The sequence below is a fragment of the Lissotriton helveticus genome, chromosome 2_1 (genome assembly GCF_964261635.1).
Source record: "Lissotriton helveticus chromosome 2_1, aLisHel1.1, whole genome shotgun sequence".
In the NCBI taxonomy this organism is placed as follows: Eukaryota; Metazoa; Chordata; class Amphibia; order Caudata; family Salamandridae; genus Lissotriton; species Lissotriton helveticus.
The window spans coordinates 281,776,492-281,801,500 of NC_136059.1; the positions used below are offsets into that span (position 1 = coordinate 281,776,492).

General features: G+C 41.7%; 1 protein-coding gene across 1 annotated transcript in view; it reads left to right on the forward strand.

The window, feature by feature from the left end:
• Positions 1-14,051: 14,051 nt before the first annotated feature.
• LOC144817911 (oxalate decarboxylase OxdC-like) overlaps positions 14,052-25,009 on the forward strand; it is a 36,745-nt gene continuing 25,787 nt past the window's right edge. Inside the window, exons 1-4 of the mRNA XM_078674820.1 lie at positions 14,052-14,283; positions 17,738-17,968; positions 20,577-20,783; positions 22,703-22,936. Coding sequence (XP_078530946.1) covers positions 14,185-14,283; positions 17,738-17,968; positions 20,577-20,783; positions 22,703-22,936 — 771 coding nt within the window. The 5' untranslated portion in view covers positions 14,052-14,184. The remainder of the gene's footprint in view (positions 14,284-17,737; positions 17,969-20,576; positions 20,784-22,702; positions 22,937-25,009) is intronic.

Here is a 25,009-nt window from a genome sequence, read left to right on the forward strand (position 1 = left end):
ACTCCATGCCTTTGACCTACCCCTTGTGGGACACCATACTAAGCCTGTGAGGTCAAGGAGTGCGTGATGTCACTGCTGTTACCCCTGCCATTGTTGTCAATTTGTATGGGAGTAGCCTTATAATTAAACAGATTTTTTCAGAAAATTACAAATTCAATGATACTGTGAAGGGTTAGGGGTCGCTGCTTTCATTAAAAAAAAACCTGAACTATACTTTGACTTTATCCTGGTTTTGCAATGCGCGCTCCTGCGAGCTTCTACGGATTAGTCAAATGATGTAAAGCCTTGGCTGGCAAATTTCACGTGATGATACCACAATATTATGGCATTTTAACTCTGAAAGATCTCTTCAGTGCAAACAAGAGCGGAGTACTTAAATGTGAGCGTGAAGACCGCCGATAGGAAGCGCAATCGTTAAATGGAAACGTTTGTGATTTAGGGTTTTTCACTCGGTTTTAAAATCCGGCTGCAAAAAACACACGGCAGGTAACGGAGCAGCACAGTCGGCTGTTTGTTAAGAAAAACATTGATGTAAAGAAATATAGGAAATGGCCTTACAACATCGGTTGTAAACTGACATTCAAACGCTAATGCATATTTCAGTACATTGGAGTAAATGGGAAAATAGATGGATAACATATTTAGATTTGCTTTCTAAAAAGATGTTTCAGAAGCAATGCCCGAGAATATTTTTTTATAGTTATATTTTATTTGACAGCACTTATTTTTAGGTCAAGCTTATCGTATAGTGAATATAGTGCAATGCAACAAAGAGGGCTAGAGAGCCCATTTTTTTTTTAAACAAAGCACACACGCCTAGTGACTGAAAACATGAGTGCTAGTGTTCCTGCAAAAAAACACATTAGACAAGCGCACGCGCGGCAGCAGGGGGAGGGGAGAAAGGAGGGGGCTTGCGCCGGATTCCCTTGCAGGAGGGAGCAGCAAGGCGTGATAACATATGGCGCTGCTGTTCGCTCCCGCAAGGGAATCGCCAAACGTGCACGCGTTGACATTGAAGGCAATGGAACGCGTGCACGTTTTTGGCCTCAAAACCAACTCGACGGCTAAAGGTCTTTTGCCTAGGCAGCGCGTGAGCGCTGCTATGCGAGACTTAAAAATATGTGTGTTTAATTAACATGAATGGGTCACAAATGAAGTAGTTACACTGTATTTGACATGAGCATACCTAACTGTGCTTCGAATGCCTTTGCACATCATTTTAACATTGACACGTTTTCTTGTTTCTCTCTCTGTACACAGAGAGTAGCAAAGGTGTGCTACAGTATTTAAAAATGTCACTTATCCATTCTGATCTATGGTCCCGTGCTATAATGTTTCCAAAATTTATTTTTTAGTGTTCTTAATGTTCCTGAAGGAAATAAAGAGCTCAAGTGTATGATTCGAAGGCCATTTCCCAGTGGTTGAAAAGATGTTGTTCATGTAATTTGAATGTGCCTTTGTCTTGTTTGTAGTACATAAAGCTGGAGTATTCGATATTAGTAGAGCAAGAGTCGTGTTCCAAGTGATGTGTTTTCTGTTTTCCTATTGGATGCATCATTTGTTTCACACCACACTGCCTGTATGATTTCTCTTTCTGAAAACATATACAAATGCTTCATTAGGATATGATCCAAGATTTTGCATCTCTTTTTTACTGAGCAGACTCTATGTCAGATTATTATTTGACTTTACAGTTAGAGATACTTTGTGATTTTCTTATGCCTTTGAAAGGGAGCAGTCCTTATGACAATCTGCTCCTTGTCTCAGTATTAGCCTTACTCGAACCTGTATTTGCTTCTGGCTATTTACTAGAATAGGGCTCACTCGTTATTGTCTATTTATTTATTGATGCTGAATTGAATTGATTAATCATTTACTTTTTTGCCTTCCGTAACAATTCTTAAGTTAAATAAATCTTAATGGTTCGTATTTGAATTTTGACTGGTGTGGATTTTCCTGTAGGGTTTTCCAATGTGGATTCTCTCGATTTTTCTGTAATTTTGTATTTTATGTTATGTTATGTTATGTTATGTTATGTTAGGGGGGTTTTGTATAGCGCTCAGCTACTCTGGGGAGTGTCCCGGCGCTTCAGACCTAACACGGAACAGAGAACAGGCGAATGGGAGAGGAGCGCTACTGGACAAACAGCCATGATTTTAAATCCTTCCTGAACGCTAACAGATTGACATATGCCCACGCCTCTCGTCCTTTGGGACTTACACATAGCCCTCATTCATCCAACGCCCTTTTAATTGCTAACACGTGCTCACATTTAATGCTCAAGAAGTAAATAATTATCTATGCTGCCCATGTACATTTCATTCCATATCGCCTGTGAAGATAAATCATTTGCCGCATTATTTCTACCTCTATTTCCAGTGTCTTATTTTTCTAATTTTACTATTGTCTAGATTACTCTCAAATGTTGGCCTTATTATTCTATGTACATTCTTATTATTGTTGTGTTATTTAAGTTACCAGTATTTTTATAGCCGCTATCATCTGTGAGGGTATCCTAGCGTTGCTGCAGGAGTGTGAGACTGGCCTCGGGAGAGCTCACTCAAAGAGCCAGGTCTTCTGCTTCTTGCAAAATTCAAGACGGGAGGAGGCGGCATCTTCAGGGTGTGAAAACAGGACGATGCTACTTTGTGTTCATTTTGAGCGGATATGTCCAGTTTGCTGTCTATAAGGATTCTGAGGTTTCTAGCTTGTGTGTTCGGCACGTATTATCATTATTATTATTAATAATAATATTATCAATTGGAGACAGCTGAAAACGATGTAGCTATGGACTGAGAATGTGTTTAACCCTTGCTTGCTTTAAGTCTGTTTTCAACTGACTTGCACTCACTTCCTCAGGAATATGTGCCAACAGTTTGCTCTTTCACATTCTTTGGCATTTGTAAATTAATAAATGCAAATTAAACTTTTAATTTAATGTTTAAATACAGTTGAATACATTTTAAAATGCATTTTAATAACACTTTGTAAATCTCTTTCTATATACGTGTGCATGTTTTTTTTGTTTTATGTGTGGGATAAACTCCACGGTCCCTTTTTTTAATTAGTATTTTTTCCTTAAGTGGTAAAGACCTTATATTCAAAATAATTCGCGTCTTTTGTTTTGCGGTAATCCCTCAATGAATAAATATGTTTTCTGTTTGGTTTACCTGAACCAGTTAGGAAGTCAGCCCACCGGATATGATATCCTGATGTTCCAGTTAGGTGCTCATCACCACTACCACTAGTATGTCGTGTGAGCACGTCTTTGAACACCTCCTGGCAATGAAATGAGGAACCAAGCTTTTGCTCACCTATATCTGTGAATAACGTCTATGCGAGTGATGGAGCGTGGTATACTGCACCTTTGCTCTCTACCCCTTAACTAAAGGGCAGATTAAATTCAACAGGTCTCCTATCTTGGCAAGAAATTGTAAAAACAAAAACATCCTCACAGCAGCATGTGGAACAGCTGATCCTACAGCTCAGAGCTCGATAATGCATGTGCTAAGCAAGCCAGATAGTCCTGCCTTTTCCAGGTCTCAGCAACAGCAGTTCATACCCTTAGCCCTTGACTATGCTCTCTACTACATTGGATGAGACAGACAAATCCTACTGCCTCTGGTTCATTCCTTTACTTGACGTTCTTGTACAGAGTATCTTGAAGTCAAAAGGTATACCCTCTCATATATGGTTCATTAGTGGACCTACACAAAGAAACAGTCAGCTAGTGACATACCAACTGGCCACTCAGAATGAAAGTTATTTTTTACATTTTGGCAGATCTCATCAGGCCTAATTGCATCTTGTTGTTGGTATTTTCCAATTTCACGGAAAATAGCATCCATAATGTATGCAGGTCCATCTGGTTCCCTTGATGATGGAAGGCATCCCATCATTCCTATTGCCTGCATATCACACTGACACTCCTTTATTCAATAAGGAGCAGTTGCTGGGCTCAGCCGTACTTACTAGAGCTGAACAACATGTAGGGGGTGAGCAGGCAGCTCAATACCTGAGCAAAGGTGGTTTGGCGTGGCTATGCATTTTTTCCACAGTTCTTTGCTGAGATATACCTTATCTTAGCCATGGGTCAACATGTCATAAAGGTCCCAAAGCCAGACCCCATTATGAGCACATTAAATTAGCCTGTCTGACTTTGTCCTATATTGATGTAAAGTCTCTGAGGTCCGACTCCATCTTAGGAAGGCCCGGACTCTATCTTAGCTCCTGAAGGCCGCCATCTTCCATAGCGTAGACAATGAACAACACCATATTCCCTGATTCATGCAGAATCATTGTCATGTCTGCCTTTCAATTCAGATGTCTCCAGACCTTATCTTTCTTAACACATCGCTTAGGAATACCCAGACATGGCTGGCAGAAAACCATCTCAAATTGAACACCCTAAAAACAGAATTCCTTCTAATAGCTCCACCTGCCCAAGTCCCCATAATGCAAGACTGTGGATCAAACATCTTACGGCACTCAACGTTCAAACGTCCATCATGAACTCCGCGAAATCGCTAAGAATACTCTTGACAGTAACCTCAATATTCAAAAACACATCAGTAACGCTACAAAGGGTCAAACTTCTGGATAAACACACTGAGGAAGATGAAACCCTTCCTGCCAATCAATGAATTCAAGCAGGCAGTACAAGCTCTAGTTATCCCTAGAGTGGACTACAGGAATGTCTTTCTTTGTGGCCTACCCAAAGCTATAACTGCACCGCTAAGAGCTTCAATCAATGCTGCAGCAAGACTCATAACTGGTTCTAAAAGAGCGCCCACATCTCCCCGGACCTAAAATCCTTGAATTGGCTACCTCTGGAAGCCAGAATTCATTTGACAATAGCGTGCATGACGCATAAAGCCATGTATCATAAAGCACCCAGCTATCTGGCACAGAAACTGACGATCTCGGGTGGAACCAGATCTTCAAGAAGTGCGGAAAACCTATAACCGAATCTTCTCTGGGATGGCCCCCAGAATCTGGAATGCCTTACCCCCTGAAACCAGACTTACCTCCTATACTGCTTCTTTAAAAAAGGAAGTAAAATCGATTCTCATGGCCAAATTCACCTGAGTATGGTCTAAAGAAATGTTGAGACCAAGTGTATCCTCACTACTAACCATTATTATGACAAGGGACCATCTAGGCAACCTAGACTTTTTATCTTCCCTTTACTTGAAGCAATGGGATAATTTTATGCTGTACCTTTACTGCTCTGCTTTTACATGATGTTATGTATACATGCTCTGACTTGCTTTTAATTGATATATAAAGAACTTTATTTACTGTAAAGCGCTCTGATATCCGCAAGGATCTTGTTCGCGCTCTATAAAACTTAAAAGAAAAAAAAGAGGTAGTGTGATTTTGCCAAGTTCATCAATTAATGACAATAGATACAACATGATACAATAGATACAAGGTGACAGTTGTCTGGGTTACATGCCTACTCCTCACCATCTCAAGGTTAAATAAGAACACATATAGACATATAACCATAATAATGTAGTCCGAATTGATGTCATTTTACCTTATATGTCCATAAGGAAATGTCTGAAACGCATACCTTGATGCACATAATCTATGTCAGACAATCCTGAACTTATGTCAGAAATAGGCGTGGGCGTTGTTGAAAGTGACAAAAAAACTCAGTCATGCGGAGTTCCGCAGATGGCCCTGCTCAACCTGCTGTAGGAACCAAATATATGTACTCACAGCCTGCGCAGCACTGCAAGGTGTAGTGAAAGATGGTGAGTTCATCGCAGAATGCAACCAAACCAAGCTCTTAGGTGACTGTACTGCACAATATGCCGAATTATATGCCTTACTGCTTGCATTACAAAAAACTGACTCATTAGTTCCCACACTCATAGCGTCTGACTAAGCTTTCTGTGAGCAAGATTGCAATGTAGATTTTCAACATTGGGGGTTCAATGGATTTAAGGATTCAAAGGAAATGCCTATAAAATATTAACAACTTTGGGGAAGTTATCTGTTTGGCCTAACAGCTAGGGCGGTCAACCTCAAATCTGGTGAGCCGGGTTCGAGTCTCAGCAATGACGCTGAACATCCTGTGATTCTGGGCAAATCACTTAATCTCCCCGTGCCAACAAAATGAATGTGTCCTCATGTAACGCAGCTGGTGCTATATAAAGTGATCTGGTACCCGTTACCTTTGGGTCAAGTTTGCGCTATATAAAACTCTGTAAAAAAAAACAAGATTCTATGGGTCCATGTGAGGCACAATTTAGGCTATAGCTTAGAGGTATTCATACTAACGGGAACCATGCAGCTGACCAAGCAACAACAGCTGCAATTCAGACTGTCAAAGTAGCAGTCCTAACCAGATCTCAAATGAAGATTAACACAAATATTTTTACAGCCATAAATTGTTGTGAGATAGTTCATTCATTTTATTCAGATTAGAGTCCTGTGTTTGCTTCCAAGGCTTACAGGGATTCAGTGTCTGCTGTGGAAGTTTGTTTGCAGCTGAGCAACTTGTTCAAAGCTGAATCAAACGACATTGCTGAGAGGGCCAATGGCATGATTAAACAAGCTTTGACTGCTAGGGTGTTAAGTTGAGGTCATAGTTGGTACCATAATCTGTATGGAATTCAGAGGGCATTGAAAAACTCACCCAGAAGAGTATTGAAAGGACGCACTCCATACGAGGTTCCCTTCGGAGTCCATATGTATATGCCTGGCCTTAGATAATTTGGGAAGGTGGAGAATGAGGATAAATTTGACTTGGAGAAACATTTGAATGTTTTAAAGAGCATCCAAGAAGATAAAGGGGCATATTTACAAGGGGATATTGCCACCAGAACGTCATTTTTCGCGACAGCTCCATCTCCTTATTTACAAAGCGCTGTTAAGCATCTTAGCGTGGCTTAACGCCACCTTGTAAATAAGCCCTCTTTTCACGCTTCACTTAGCATGAAAGGGGCATGCAATGGATGTTGGAGTGGGCATTCTGCTGCAACTCCCATTGCTTTTTGATGCTGCCCCATATTTACAATGCACTGGCAGCACCAAAAACTAAGACCAGGAAATACCTGGTCTTATACTGTGATACTTGTTTTTTGCTCTTTCCATGTGTGCTGTATTCTGCAGCTCACACAGGGGCGTTACCCAGGCCCCCGCAGCCCCTGCATTGAGGGGGGTCCGTGTTCCAGGGGCCCCCTCACTCAGCGGACCCAGCAAGTCTCTTCTCTTCATTAATTATACCCACAGATCAACGAAAACACTGGCTGGCACGGGTACCACAGCATCGCATGTTGACCAGGCTGTGGTTCCAGAACAAGGCGAGACTTCGTAGTAAAAAGCAGGGGTTATTGTTTGCTGCAGGCACCGGCTCTTTTTTTCCAGTATCGACTTCCAATGGAAGGAGATGTCCCATCCCTCCCACTTCAAGGTCAGAAAGAGGAAACTGCCTTCTTTAATCACGGCAGCCGATCAGAGATCACAATTGTCATTGTTTGGGTCCAAATTGGGGCAGTTTTCTGCTTTCGCGTCCCTGCTGCACGAAACAAACGTGTTTATTTCCGAGACAGTGAGAAGAGACCAGACCAGACCATTAATCAAATGCCACTTCTGAGAAACTGTGAATGCTTATGAGAACACTAATCTTTTATCTAAAAATGACACAGAGTTTAGATTATTTTTTGAAACATTAATTCCTTTTTGTATCTATAATTTTGCATAATATTGACAACATCAGCCTATGCCTTCAAGTTTTCACCTAAGATTACATTTAGCTATTGGTTCCTTTTATGTGGTATTGATTTACAATAATGGATTAATGTTTAAACTTGAACTCACTGTCCCACAATGCATTTCACTGGTTGCACCTTTCTTTAATTAGCACATATTGATTGGCACCTGAAACAAATACAGCTGTGTTAAGTGTATACCAGACTTCTAATAATGTCATGTGACCTTGACAATGCCCACAGGCCTGAGAGAAGCATTGGTACATGAGTGTTTGCCGTCTCCCCTCTTTATTTACTTTTGAATACATTGCAAAATGCAATGCAAATACTTGGACTGGATGAGTTACTCCAACATGTACATGGGATCTCTGAAGACAACAGGTACCAAAAGGACAGGCCATCCTGCTTAAATTACTTACCACATACAACAGAGCAGAAGGTAAACAGTCTTTTCCTGGACCGAGACTCCTCTCTTACATTTCTCATCTCCTACCACTTTCCCTTATTTTTCTGAGCCTTCTTTCGCTCCTTTAGCCCCACCTGGGCAGCACATGAACTAGCCCTCTTTTACCCAAGTTCCATATTTCTCCCCATCTATAGCTCCTCCCCTTTCACTGTCTACTCCCGCACTCCGTGAGTCTAGCTCTTCTTCCTCTTAGTCCTTCACCTTTTCTCTCATTTCATTAGTGTCACAAAACGAGGCAATAATTGTTTGGCCTGCACAAGTAATGGATCTATATTTTTCCTCCACTGGGAACCAAACACCTCATTGTAGCGCATAACTTCCGTACGGTAGCAAAACAGGGCAGTCTAGGGCCCACTCAAGAGAGGTGATGTGGGCTGGTAATCACCATTCACAGATACACAATAATAACACTCAATAAATGATTTTCCAGTCAACTTTTTCTTTTGAAAAAGGAAAATTACATTTGGTACATACACACTGCTCAATACTAAGCAGCAATTTACAAATGTACATAAGCTGATGGAAATATTTCTTGATGACACTGCGTAATCATTCTTACACCTCCCAAAGGAGCGTGTAGTACCACAACTCACACGTCTAAACCATATCTTCTTCCTAAATCCAAGGATAGAAAATAACTTGGAGTAAGAGCACTCAATACTGGCACCAAAGTGAGTGGCTGTCAACCTCATTACCTCAACAATCATTTCATCATAGGAATAAATACAATAATTACATTTAACCATGACTGAGGGCACAAATCACTGGGAATAAAGCATGCAAGCTTTGATCACAAGAGGCTGTCAGTCTCATTATTTATGTAAAGCATTCAAGAGAAAATGTCTATCCATGACTGGGCTGTGTGCTCATCATACCTGTTAGCATTAATTACACAATTAAACCACAATCCTTAAAGAATGTCTCATTTATAATTAAAACGCTATACAATTATAGACTTTTACCCCTAGATGTTTTTTGCAGAATACATCTTTATTAACAGGCTGCACTTTAAACATAGGCCCTCATTTACAAGAGGCCTGCGTCACCAGAGCGCCACTTTTTATGACGATCCGGTGGTGCAGGCCTTTCAGGCCATTCTAGGAGGCTATGCAAAGCCACCCTGCATGGCTTTGCATGGCCTCGTAGATATTGAGTGAACAAGGCACTCAACTAGTCCTCGGGGGGGGGGGGAGGGCTCCAGTTTTCCTGGTCCTGTGAGAGTCGGGGGTTCTTCCTTACAATTGTCCATGGCGTCAGCCTCCAGTCCCAGCGTTCAGCAGAAGAGCACATTCATCTGTCATCGATGTGACAATCGTCAATCCATCACTTTGGCAAGGTTCTATTCCAGATTGCCTGAAATCGGGTCAAGTCATCCCGATTTTAAAGTAACCTACTGCTGATCCCACAGACCTTCACATCTTCCTCCCAATCTCCAACATCCCCACCTTAGCAAAACTCCTGGAGAAATGTATGCCTGCCCAACTCTGAAACCATATCGACCATTCCCAACTCCAGGACCAATGCCAATCTGGGTTCCGCTCGGGATATAGCACCGAATCGGCTCTAACGCACATTGTCGATGATTTGTTAAGAATGCTGGGCCACAATGAGTCATGCCTACTGATCCTTCTTGACCATTCGTCAGCATTTGACACTGTCAAACACGATAAGCTAATTGACCTCCTGGAACACAGGATGAGGTTTTCTGGGCCAGTGCTTAATTGGTTCTCTTTCTTCCTCCTGAACGCTTCAAGGTGAACCAATCCCTGTCCCATCCTGCACCGGTTACGCTCGGGGTTCCCCAAGGTTCAGCACTCTCTCTCACGCTCTTTAACTTGTTCATGGAGCCTCTAAGACAAATGCTGAAATCATCCAGCATTCACTATCACATATATGCGGACAATACTCAACTATACCTGAAGATCGCCTCCCCTGAGGACATTCAGTCCCTCAACTCAGTCCTGCTGGAAACACAAAGCTGGCTGACACAAACCACCTGAAACTAAATGCTCCAAAAACAGAATTCCTCCTAATCTCAACCCCCAATTAATCACCGGTCATTGAACAATGGTTGAATCAGCTTACTGCTCTTAATTGCAGACCTCACCTCGTGGACTCGACATCCTCACTTGGTATTATACTAGACAATAGTCGGAACATGCAAAAGCACATCAGTTCCCTCACCAAAGGAGTGATCTTCCAACTCAGCATCCTAAGTAAGCTCAAACCCTATCTCCTTCCTCATGACTTAAAGGTTACAGTGTAAGCAATGGTGATTGCAAAGCTGGACTATGGCAGTGCAAAGCTTTGTGGCTTGCCCAAAGTAAAAACAGCTACCCTTAGGGTGGCCTTCAATGCTGCGGCTAGGCTCGTAACGGGCTCTAACAAATTCAACGACATCTCTCTGGAACTGCTAGCCCTGAAATGGCTCCCATATGAAGCTCAGATACAGCTGAAAATTGCATGCATGACACACAAAACCATCCACCTCAAGACCCTGATGTACCTCGCTCAGAAATTGGAGCTCTCATGTGGTTCAAGAGCCTCCAGAAGTGCCAGCATCCTCTTACTAAAACCACAAAAATTTTGAAAAAAAAAGACCTATAATCGAGCATTCTCAGGTATGGCGCCAAGGATCTGGAACTCTCTTCCCCCGAAGTCAGGGTGATCCCTTCCACTGTCCTCTTCAAAATAGAAGTTAAAGGGCTCTTGATGAAGAAATATCTGCCTCAGCCTGCCTTCCACACTTGACTCCCGGGCTATCGACGCTGTTTTGTGTCCAGAGGCTAGGCTCACGAGAATGTTGGGCATTTTAAGTCTATTTACTTTTCGCTATATTGAATATTTGTGTTTGCATGTACACGTCCTACTGCACAATCTGTAAAGCGCTCTGATACCCTCGGTGGTCATGTTCGCGTTATATAAAAATTCTAAAGAAAAAAGAAAATTCTGTGCTCTCCCCCGTGTGAAGGACCTTTTAAGTAGGGGCCGGAGGTTCCAGCAGGGATGCACCTCTCGCCTATCGTGATGTGCCAACATCACCCCTCCGCCCCTGTCCCAACCTCCCTGCATAATCTTCTGGGATACTTCAAGATGGCATTAGCCAGGAGTCCCTTGCCACATGTGCTCTGGGGTCTCAGCTCCACCCCTCGCAGACATCACTGCCAGGGCCTACCTCTGCAAAACTTCAAAGGAGCCCTCGTGCTAGTTTGGCTCCAGAGTCTAAGCTCCCTCTCTTTGTCCAGTGCGCTTGGGCCACTCCTCTTCCTGGCACAGGATGACAGCTGGCTGATTGATACCAACAGTCCCGCCCACCTCTTTCGCATCAGGAACTGACCTAATCAAGATTAATTTCTCCCTTTGTGGGGGAGGCTTTTGTTCCTGCTGCTGAAGGGAAAATTAACCAAACCCAGGTCAGTGACAACAGGCGTGGACTCTGATCCTGAGCTGAGCCAGAGAAACAAGAATTTCCTGGATGGGCCATAACCTGTACCATTATGACTTTGAACTTTACAAGATTGTTCTTTTCAGACAGGTTACAGAGTACATTGGTATGACCCTGATGTCTGTAGACCCAAGGGGAGAGGAGCTGCACGCTAAAACAGTCTTCTCCTTAGTGTATAATGGAAGGTGACTACAGACCACACAGTAAAGCACACTGAATTTTCCTATCTGTGTACATCAACATTATAAGGCCTATCCCAGGTCAATGCCCAACCCTGCAGAAATCCTTCTGCACCAGGCTCTCTATACGCAGTTCCTGGGTTGCGCACAACAAGAGTCTCCAACACGCAGTCCCCAAACGTGTGCACATGTGTGTGCACACTTGTTCATGTGTAACCAGCCAAGTGCCTCTTACCCTTGCTGTGTCGCATCTGCCTTACCTTATCAGGAGGACACTGGGCAGTAAACATGTGCAGTCCATTTTACAATGAGCTTACGGTGGGTGAGTCACAGGTTATGAGGATCTCCGACAGTAAATGGTCAAAAACAGGGGATCAAAAAGCGAAAAATCCATGCTGATTAGATGGACAGACCCACCTTCTCACAATAAGCTACATCTCTTTTTTTACTCTACAGCCAGGACTCCTCAAATTCTTCAAGGTCAAGCTTTTCCCAGTTATCAACCTCTTCCCTCCCTTCTTTGACCTTTGGCCTTTCGCATAGATGGTCATCTAGGCTTCCAATGACTCAGTAATAAGGGTAATTAGAGTAAATTGTGAGTGAATGTTTTACTTTAAGTGTAGATGTAAACATCTAATTGTGGGTGACACAAAAATCACCATTACTGTTGACACTAACGGCCCATCCTTAGAGTCAATTTCATTAAAGAGGTCAAGGAGTGATTGAGCAAGGAGTGGATCTGTTGTTCCCTTGAGAGTCACTGCTAACAGGCAGGAAGCAGTGGGCTAAGTACATGGGCATCAATTTACCAAAATACCAGGGGTACCAGAAGTGACATCACACACCATTTGACCTTTACTTTGAGTCACACACACACACATTATTAAACATACACACATATTTATACACACTCAGATAAACAGTAAACACACTCACCTACAAGCATGCATACAACATACATCTAGAAGCATTTTTTTCTTACCTCAGTTGTCAGATAGGGTCATATTCCAGCTAATTATATTCTATTTGTTAATAAATTAATAGTGAATAATATTATTCACTATTTGTGCAATAAACATTTGATGGAAAACCGTGAAGATGGAGCTCCAAACAACATCCATTAGGGTGAGCTGCTCATGTGTTTCAGGCACTGGTTTTGACACATCTGAGGTCAGGAGTCGCAAAGGCAGTGCCAGGGGTAGCAAGGGGCAAGCCAGTGGTTGCACCTGTGAACCCTAGCGACCCCTATATGACGTCCATGGCTAAGTAAGGGCAGGGTTACATGACTCTGGAAACCTAGAATTTGCAGTTTAGCTTCATGAATTGTAGCAAAACTTTGAACCATGTTATTTCTGCCCCAGTACGGGCCAGATCGTAAAACTTAAAGACTTTTTTTGTAGGGATTTGGGAACAACATGCTTACCAATTCGTTTCTAAGGATCAGTTAAGCTGTGTGCTAGTGTTTGCACACAATCCCTCTACGTGCATTGATTTCCAAATAAACGCTTTCTAGACCCTTCCCTCTTCTATCCCTCCACTATCCTTTCAATCCAACAGACTCACATGTCCACCACTCAAATTAATTTCATATTTTCTACCCTAATTCGCCACTAATCCTGTTTAGGTTCTGGAGTAGCGTGCTACTATCTGAAAAGCGCTTCGACACCGCCTCAGGGGTAGTAAGCGCTATATAAATGCAGTTACAATTACAATTTATGTATTGAACTGCTTCAGAATTGTATGACTGCCTCTACAGTCATTCAATTATAGAGCAGCTCATTCCACCAATGGCAGAAGCCTTTGCTTACAGTCTCTCTCTGAAAGTAAACATCCCCTCCTCTGGAATGGCTTCCAATGGAAACTATGCTCACAACACTGTTTTTTACCATCTTTCTTCTGAATTCATATACATAACACATTTTGAGCTAATATTTTAGTTTGACTGCCTTGTGACAGGAGGTGAAATACCAGTTCACATGTGAAATTGTGGTGTTCAGTAGAATCGATAAAACCACGAAGCACAAGGGACATCCTCGGTGCTCCGTTATCTTCAAGCAGTGGGTCAGGCTGCATTTTTCTTCCTCATTGTATCTTTATCAGGCTGATTCACGTCACTTGATACTTGTGAAATGTGAAGAACCCAGCTCTTTTGGGAAATGCACGTTCTGCCTGCATCTTATCACAGGTGCGTGTTTCCTTATTTCAGGTATGCGTGGTAGCATCCCTGGTTTATGAGCAGGCATTATTACTTCCTCCTCCTTGGACTATAATAAGAGGGCAGGGCCGGCTTCCACAGCAGGTTGTTCCACAGAGCGAGCCTTCACAGCACTAGACCTTCACACCAGTGCGGTTCATCTACTCCTGTCCAGAATGGACAATCCGGCCTTAGAACTGCACGAAAATGACCTGCACAACCCCTCATCCAAAGCACAGCCGAAACAGACACACCTGTATCCTCCTGAGATTGTGGTAAGTGGGTTTTAGAATCATGCGCTATATGGAAATGAAATAAAAATTCCGTATAAAGTCTGAACCACAACTGTCATATCTCATCCACAAATTTTCTTTGGACAAACTATGTGTCCAAAATATCGTGTACGAAAATATTGAGCAGGTAAATGCAAATAGGTAAGTATAGATTTACTATTCTTAACTCCACATCTACCTACCTAAAGATATACATATCGTCGAGGTACATATAGGTGGAGTTATGTATAGTAAAACCTTGCTTACCTATAGAAACTTACCTTCACAGTATTTTTGTCCTGTATACGAGAGCAAATGGTTCCTTTATTACAACTTTTCTCATCGTATTGTTAAAGTCCTTTTGGGTCATCAATACTCACTTGTAATGAGAAACTGCTTCACCATTGAACAGTTACAATATATTGCAGTTGGGGTGTGGGGTCCCAATTTCCTGAAACAACCAATGTGCACTGCTTTTGTATGTGTAATGATACACAATAGTATTTATGAATTTATTTCCGTTTTTGCTGGACTCTTAAATAATCATCAATAATACATACAATTCAATTTGTCAATACATTTATGATTCTCTCATCATATTCTTATTTTTCAAATTAATTTCTTCGCCTTGCTTTACATTATCATCACTGTAAAGACATATTCACAAATTACAGATACATCATTTGTTAACATTGTGTACATAATTCACATATTCAAATATCAATTCCTTTGGTGACTGTCGTTGCTTGCCCTATGCATTTCGGGACCCAAGCTCCCTTTGTCAGGGGTCACTGAAATAAAGAAAAAACAAATCGAATAATGAGTGAGCTGACCAACACTATATTTTGCTAAAAAACTGTTTGATACTCCAAAGAGGGAAAACATTCCATAAACAGTAATTCTTGTGTGTGTTATCAATCATAGTTCCAGTGTAATCCACCACCGTGAATAACCCGAAAAACCGAATGACTGTAAACCAATCACCCGAAATGGTGATCCCTTAAACATACCACTGTGAAACTAACTCGAAGACACTCACGTCGAGCGAATATAGATTAATTCAAAGTTGCCGACAAATCTCCTCGGTTACCCAATCTTGCTGTCTGAAAAACAACCACATATACAACTACATAGTGATGTTACCATCAAGGTGCTATTCTAACACCTACATCACCAAAATTTACCTTTTGTTGTACGATGCTTCGTTCTCCCTAACTCCTCCTATGACACTCTATGTACAAAAACGAGTAACCGTTAACCTCAAACAACCAATATAAGTTTAGTCTAAATGGTATGGTGTGGGGTCACCATGGCCTTACCAGAAACAAACACCAGACAATCCGAAAAGCTACTTACTGTGCAAAACATGAACAGCACGTGTCACTTGAGGACGGGTATACTTTCTGCTCCCTTTACTTTTTATTTCATTATAGAATCAGTATTTATCTGATAAGGAGGCATCTATAGCAGTATTCCTATTTTTCATTGGACTTCTGTACTTCATTTCAGTGAAGCAGTGATACATTCACTATTTATCACATACTCTAAATCTTAAAAGCAGTTTTGACTGCACAGTTTACCAGTCTTAGAATGTGTGCTCATTTATTAAGTACTGATTTAAAACGTATTCAACATATCTGTCAACTTAATCTATTGCTCATCAGATTGACCAAGGATTCAGCAGTTTGTTTAGCAGTGATTGACGGGTTCTACTGCATATTATAAAGGACTTAACGCCGTCACCCTCTAATAATATGGCAGTGCAATTCACTCCAGAGTTTAATAAACTTTCTAGTGATTTTAAATATCCTGTTGACTTACCGCGAGGGATACATGAGTCACCTATTGCCTAGCAGGGAAAACTGGATCACGTACCATCGCAGTGTTTGACTGCTTGTATATTCGAGTATATAGTTAAAGGGAAATACTCTATGGCATCCAGTATGTTGACACAGTGGAAACCATATTGTATGTGTGTCATAGGTTTACTGGGATAATATCAACTTTGGTCACAAGTACTGATATTACTTTAAATAACAGTCTGGCCCATCAACGCTCCTATTGCTTAACTGGATAAGAACCAGCACCACTGGGCAACTATGCTTTACCTTTCATTGGGCAGGACCAGTACTCCTCATAATGGAACAAAGGTAATAAGCGATAGACTGACCCAGTTATTAGTCACTTCCCCGCCTGTATTGTAGCAAACAAGTGGGGCCATCTCATTGCTAGCAACCAGACCCGGAAACTGAGAAGCATACATCCTGTCTCACTCTCCACCACATTCCCTATCAGTCACTTAACACAAAGCCCTTCAGAAGGCTGGCTGCCTGCCCTGAATCTGAGTGCACAAATCCCTTGAACCTGTTTCTGATAACCCCCTCTCTGCTTGAGCCCTCTTTCTCCATCTGCAACAGTCCATATTTTTATTTTTATTTTATTTTATTTTGAAGGTTTTATATAGCGCGAACAAGACTCTTGCGAGTATCAGAGCGCTTTACAAGTCAAAGTAGAAGGTGGGATATAGTCTACCATGAGCAATGTGAGTAGGTTATAATAGTACTAAATCCAGAGAAGACAGTGTCGAAGGTCTTGGGAGGCCGCATAAGGTTACAGCTCCATATTCCACGCGAGGGATAACTAGAGCTTGCACAGCTTGTTTGAAATCGTGGGCGGGCAGCTAGGTTTCAGTTTTCACAGGGTCTTTAGGTGGAAGTTGGCTCCTTTTGTAGAGGCGCTGATGGGTTTCTGCATCTTGAGTTGATTGTCCAGTGTAACCCCAAGAGATTTCGCTGAGTCGACTATGAGTGGTTGACCATTGAGAGCTGTTAGGTGCTTCATCCAGTCCAGGATGGAGTGAGTTTCGTTAGGAGGAGCGATTAAATGGAATTCCGTTTTGAGGGAGTTAAGTTTCAAATGGTTTTCGGCCAGCCAAGTTTGGGTTTTTTGAAGTGTGGTGTTGAGTGCTTTGATGCCCTCCAGGGAGTGGATTTTTTATGTATATTTGGGTTTTGCAGGACCCTATTCGTTTTTTTTTCTTCTGAAGGTGTTAACCACGTGTTAATAAAGTTGTTGATAAAGATACAAATGATGTAAGTAATACTTTATTTTAATGGCCATGGAAACTGCTTTTTCTGATACAGAGATTTTGATGGAATGTCCTAATGTTTTGTAAACATATTTTCTCGTAGGAGTCATAGTTCATGTTGATCACAAGTGATATTCTCAATATATTTTCGATCCCATCATAAAAAAAACATTTCCTCTAAACCAATAAAAATATCCTGTTTGCCCGTATATAACAGAAATCTTCGAATGAGCTAAGCTTAGGGAAGTTAACTTTTTCCTGTGTAGAGTTATGTCCTTCAGTAGCTTCTAAAACCAGAAACAGGCTCAATGACTGGCAGACACTTTGAAATTCTTAAAAAGTTTCTTTTTTGATTCATTCTTCGTGCAGGAAAGAAAGCCGTCCTGGTCCCTGTTGAAGATGTTCCTGGTTTGCCTCTTGGCTTGTCTCATTACAACGGCCATTGGAGTCCTCATCCTGTCGTTGGTCTACGTTGGCCACTTTAGCCCCAAGCCGGGCCAAGACAGCGCTGACAGAGACCCAGCACCCAGCACCAGCGCGCCTGCAGGCAACAAGGTTGATGCCCGCTTTGGGTTTCTGAACCATCTGGGCAAATCCAAGGTATGCCATGGATATATGTTTAAGTGATGAACTGCCATCTACGGGTGGTAGTACCTTAAATAATTCATACATTCACAAAGCACACTGCAGTTGCAAATCATTTTGTCACTTATATTGTCTCCTAAACATCACAGGAGGCTTCAGACAGATAGACTCTTACCCAAATTCCCTACTTCAGGAATCTCAACAACTTTATGTACTGAAATGCTTGAAGCTATGGTGGGTTTGAGCATGCTCTTTGGAAGTCCTTTAGGGCAGACACACCACCATCAGTTCTAGAGGCTGTCATTTCCCCTTATTTTACATCAGTTTTAATGTGGAGATTAGTGGTGGTTGTGGGATGAAGGGTAAATGGGAGTGTGTGTTTGGTGGCATGTGCATAATGTTCCACAGTTTGGATGTTTGTCATGTTTTATTCTCATAACAGTGTCACGAAAATGGGACATACTGTGTTAGTACTCCTGATTATCAGGATTAAGACAGGCGTAACCAGCAGGCCTCCTGGTTTATTATTGTCATTCCGGAATAAGCCAGGAATACTATAAACATTCACCCTAACTCAATACAAAATCTTTGTAAATAGGATGCATCATCCTTACTTTTGAAGGGACAGCGGTCATGCATTAGTGAAGATGCTTGGACTGTGCGGCCAGACGGATGCTACCAGTGCACCTAGCCTGTCCTCTTTACTACCTATTTAGGTGGAAGGTATTTAGAAAAATTGATTTATCAGATCTGTTTTACTTTAGGAAAAAACTGAAGTTCTACTCTTTCTTGCTTTTATTAAAATATTAAAATAATTAAAATGAAATGGTTGAAGTGAGAGCCAAGCATGGGAGGAATCCAGGTGCCCTGCTATTTTCTTCCATACCTCTGTCTGAACTAGGAGAGTTTTGAGACCTACATGACATTGTACAGTACAATGCATTGTTCTGTTATTTTTTGTTAGTTCTAAATTCTTCAAGATGTTGCCGCCTTTTTTTCTTACCAAAGTCATTTTTTCTGGTGACAGCTCGGAATCTTACTATAAGTACCCATTTCGTTGAAGTGCAGCCAACTGCTGTTTTAAATACCTTTCCTAGGACAGGAAAATGTGCTCCCTTCATTTTTTGTAGTTTTTATGTGGCAAGAACTCTGCCCAAGGACACTGGGGCACTCTACATGAACCCCAGATTACATCACACAAAGTCAGATTATTATTGTTTAGGTAGGGGAGAGTGAGTGGTTTGCCCAGAATCACCGGATGTTGAGCTGATGCCTGTACTTGAACCTGGCTCCCCAGTTCCAAAGTCGACAGTTCTGGCCGTTATAGCACATCTCATCTGTTCCCCATTGTCCTAGCTTCGCTGCCCCTGGCTACCCAATATCAAGTACCCTTTCGTCTCAGGTGTGCATTGTCCTAATAAAAACTATGGTGTGATTCCTAAGGCCCTGTAGCATCATATGTAAAAGGATTGGGGGACACTGTAGAACCAAAACTGACCCCATTTCAGGAGAGAAGTTTTGCAGGACTGTGGATAAGCTTCAAAGCGAGCAACATTTTTATACAATTGCAGGTTTACCTAGATTGATGGATGGGGGCCCACCCATAAAATGCTCTCCTCCCAAACACATGAGTTCAATTATGATCGTGGACTTCTCAGCTTGGATCCAGTGTCTGCCAGGGTTGCAGTCCTTCACATGCGGCTCATGTTGAGTCCAGTGCCCTGCGAGTTAGGCAGCCAGGAAGACACACTGCGCTGATGCTGAGCAACAAGCAGACATTTGTGTCACAGAAGATGGGGTGACAGCCATCCCCTCATTGATAAGCGTTGATGCAGATAGGGTTTCTTCTTTGTGAGGTGGAAGGAGGAAGTATAGAGGACGCCTGCTGGTGATATCTCTACAGAGCGACCAGTTTAGCAGCTGTCCGTGACATCTGTACTTCTGAAGGTGGCTGCGGTGGCCAACCAGGCCTGAACCACAGAAGCGAGATCTCAGGAATATCTACACAATGGATTTGTTTTTGTTTCTGTCTGAGACTTAAAATAACTCCACTTCAACGCAAGCAATATCTCTCTCCACACATGATGGGATTGGGTATGTTTCATTCTTAAGTGCTGATAATAACACCCAAAACCAGCACTTCTCCACACAACCTTCGAAAGCCCTATGGAGTGATCTAGGTACGTATTTAGAAAAGATTACCCCCCCCTCCTAAACATAAAAGCAACTACCCATACACTATTCATTCCTCCACACCATCAGGACATGATTACTCAACCCTACTTACAGTAGCACCCACTATCTGGATCACTACCCTATCCTTACTTCCTTCCCTCCTACTCCTCACCTCCCTCCCCTTCTTTTTGCCCCTCACTCAGGTCTCAATCACTCCATACTACCACAAGTGACAACGAATGTGATATATGTCAATTGTACCTGTTTAACTAAAACTGTCCATGTACATGTCTTACTTCTAAGTCATCCAAGGTACTTGCTATCCTTATGACTCTTATGGAATTTCCTATAGAAAACTCAATGAAAGTTATTTGAAATAAAAAAAAATTAACCCTTACGTGACAGTCTTTGTAGGACTTCTGATCAACACCACATGTCTCTTCTCTAGGTTCACGAGTTTCAGGGAGGAGCGATTCAGTGGGCGCGGTTCCGGAAAGACCCAGGGAATTATGACAGTGACGAAGAAATCAAGTTTGGGGCAAGCCTCAACTCACAACAGTCCAGGATGACAGCAGGAACGCTGAGGATCAAAAGCAAAGGCTTGCGGGCACCACACTGGCATTTTAATGCCAATGAACATGGCTTCTTATTGCAGGTAGAGTTTAACCGGCCTTCTTTACCCTTTCTATACACCTATTGTTTTATTTTCAGCCTGGTGACACATTGCTGCATAATAGAAAGAGCACCGAATGATTCCTGATAGTTCCACTGGGGCTTTAGTTCAGTATCATTTTCAGTAATCAATGATCATCATTCTTGACGATCTGCAACCATGCCTGTGCTCATGTGTTAGAATATTAGCACAAATGTTGTCCAACGGACACATTGTGCCATAAAACTCATGCCCATAAACATCCCTCCATTGATCGTAAATGTTCTGTTATTAACTCTAGAGGGGTGGTATTTTTGTAACCAATATTTATGAATTGATATTTCTGTCAGACTGCATTTTGATTATGATAGTCTGGTGCCATGACAAATCCATGCAACTGAGGACCTACACACTCAAGCAGGCAAACTTGTACAACCTTGCACTCTTGCCTGGAGTGACCACCATACAATGTTTTTCACCAACACAACTCCAGGCTACAACAAACCATCATGGAAAGTCATAAAATAGACACATTATTATTCCTGCCTTTGCTGAGATTGTCGGTCTCCGCTGTAGCACTAGACAGGTCGATCTGCCTAATCAACCCTGACATTTAGAAGGTCAGAATACATTATGTATCGATCTATTTCTACGATTGGCATTGAAATTTTCCAGAGTGCTGGGTTTATCATAGATATTATGGTCAGAGCTATAGTTCGGAGTAAAATTTAGTTATGCTCAATTTGATTTCTGCGGTCCTAATTATGAGTTGGGTGTACTGAGATTAGGTGATCTCAGGAGGTCTTAGAAGGCGATCCAGCGATTTGCCAAGACTCATAGGATGTTGATCCAATCCCTGTATTTGAACCTGGTTCCCCAGTTCTAACGTTGAGAGGTTTTACCGCACAGTAAATTTGCATACAAATGCACCATTATTGTGTATTAAATTTTCCCCAGTACTGTGCAGTTTATAAGTAAAATCCCATGGAATGGGGAATTATCCGGGATGCAATTTTTCTGACAGAAAAAACACAAGAAATTCGCCATTACATGGGGTTTCATCCCACACACACATACATTTACTACCTGCTCTGAGCAGGTGGTAAATCTATGCTTGTGCCCGGCATGGGAGGTCAGGGAGAGTGCTGGGAGCAGGGGAGGGAAGATGATTTTTTTTCTAACATGAAGAGCCACTTAATGCTATCGCCTATCAGATAAAAACACACTAAAATGAGGCTTGGCTGCTCTGTACAGAATACCTGCCAACTCACACGGTGCCACGCTGCACCTGAGAGGAGCCGAAACCACACGGTGGCAGAGAAAACGAAGTGAAAACCACTATAAACAGTGAGTTTCTAGCTCGTTTTCGGAGGCTGTAAGCAGCCGATGTCAATTAAATGGTGTGAAAACAATCCAGACATCTGGGACACCCTCGATGACCCTTTGTTTTGGGTTTTATAGGGGGAGGGGGTGGTGGGCTTGGCGAGCCGAAGAGTAGCTCTTAGATAGCTCTCAGCACCAGGCCCCGCCCCCTCCTCACAGGTGAAGTGGCTTTGTAATTTGGCAGGTATGCTGAGGCCAAAGTTTTATGTGATTTTTCAGGTTGTGTTTTCCAGCCGGATAAAATGTGTTTGGTTCTTCCACACCCGGTAAAACCGGGCCAGTACAAACCAAACAATTTATAATCCGGTGATCTAAAATTAACGCATACAATCATCATGTATTAATTTCGCTCCACCTAGGTTATAATCAGTGCCTTAGAAGTGTATATAAGCTCGTTTGATGGAAAAGAGGACTATTATATATTCTGCTACGTCTTAAATGTAAAAATGAACAAATAAAATCAAAATTACATATTCATGTCAAAATGCCATTGTGTTAATCCCCACGAGTTAAGAAAAGCACACTTTCCTGTTTTGTAGGGTACTGCATGGATTGGCATTGTTGACGAAGGGGGCGAGACAGTGACGACATACAACGTCACAGCTGGACAGGTCATCTTCTTTCCGAAAAACACTCTACACTGGGTGAAGAACGTGGGGGACGAAGACTGCCTCTTCTTTCTCTTCTTCACCACCCACGACGAGCTTCAGACTCTAGATGTCGATGACGCTTTCTTCTCCACCCCAGAAGACATCGCCGCAAGATCACTGAAGGTTTGTCGTCTGCGCTGATTCAAAGGCCCTTACTGTTCTACTCTTGGGTTCAAAGAAAAATGTGGACTAGGGAATGTAAAAAACACACTTTAATTGCTGGCTAAAATGTCGAGATTACAGTAATGCTTGACTAATGCTTTGACAATATTTTATCCACACCAACAAACACAAATGCAAATACTGATGCTTATTCAACAATTGACTCTTCACAATCACATGTGTCACTCAGAGTGATTTTAAAACAAATACATTAATTTTTTCTTTTTATATATATATACTTCATTTCTAAATGAATCAGTTCATGTTATTATTTCAATGAACATTCTCACAATTTTAGGAATACATAAAAAACTACAAACATATATAACATTACTTGTTGATCACAAATATAACATTACATCCCAGAACACATTTAGAGACATTTAAAAGAGATGAGACAGCTCCAGTTCCAAAAGGTAATAAAGAAAAAATAAGTAAAAAGTAAAGAAGGAGAACAGAACACCAAGGGAAAAGTTGAAAGCGTGAAAACACCTTTGTTCTGAAAAGGTTCTTAAAATACAACTCAGCCCCTGGAGAAATATTTATCCAAACAGTCCTGTGTTCAGGTTATCCACATATCAATTCATTTTTCACTATATGCAGGCACATGCATCAAGCTAGGATTTTGCGAGTCCTTAATTGCGAATATTAAGGATTTGCAATTAAGGACTCGCAAAATCCTATGCATGTAGGAATCACTGTAATAATAGCGATTCCTACACATTCCTTATTTGCGTCTCGCAAATTATGAGTCGCAAATAAGGAATGGCTTCCCATTCATTCCTATGGGCCTAGAGGCCTATAGGCCTCTAGGCCCATAGGAATGAATGGGAAATTGCAAACAAAATTTGCGAGTACCAATAGGTACTCGCAAATTGCGCATGCAATTTCAAGGGTGCAAAGGTGTCAAAAAGACACCCTGTTGCACCCCTGAAATTGATACGTGCACATATGTTGCGCACACACATGTCCCAAGTACATGTGTTTGTGTAAGTGTAACCTACAACTTTGAAAAATGCACTTTAGTGCATTTTTCAAAGTTTTTGCTATACCATGTGGTATGATTCCACGGTAAATAGCAGGCCCAAATAGCAAAATCGCTATTTTTAAAGGCATCTTGCATTGCATTTAAGAAATTGCAATTTGTGAGTTCTTAAATGCAATCGCAATTTAAGAAATCGCAAAGATTAGCAATTTCTTAAATTGCGAGTGGCAAGTTGTTTCATGCATCCCAAAAGCTATTTTTGTGATCGCAAACAGACGATTTTTGCGAATCGCACCATTTGCGATCGCAAAAAGCTTTGATGCAGGTGCCTGATGGTCTTTTGACCATATAAACCTGACACTCAAGTTTAAAGAACACTTGTTTGATTATGAATGGAAATGAAGTATATATAAAAAAAACAAAAAGAAAAAATAAATGTATTTGTTTTTCAACCACTATGAGTGGCACATGTGATTGTGAAGAGTCAATTGTTGAATAAGCATCAGTATTGGCATTTGTGTTGTTGTGTTGATGATTCCATTGGCCTAGCTTTGCTGATTAGGTGCTAGAACCCTTTATTGACAATATTTTAGGCATAATCATCAGCGCTTTCTTTAAAGTCAGGACCTGAAGGCCTATAAAACCACACGTTAGACACCAAAAAATACAGCAAAAGGCTAGGCCAACCATACCTTAGGATAATACAGACAGGAAGGGGAGTCTTTATCTATCTGAAGAAACAACGGATATTCAGAGCAAGCAGGCTATCCATGGGTGCAACTGGTGAGTGCACCTCAAATATATGGCTGGACACAAGAAAAATGGGAGGTAAATGACTCTAGGGACCAAAAGCCTTCACCAGTCCACAGAATTTCAGTGTATTTTTCCAAGCGGTTTATTCTCTGAACCAGTTTCCATCTACCCAAGCCCAGTGATTCTTCAATATCTGGCATGTCCTTTCCCTACAGCGCCAACCTATGTGAGCATGTGCAGATAAAACCCCCTGTGGGAAGGGGGGTCGGGGGAAGGAGAGCCTCACAAGTATGAAG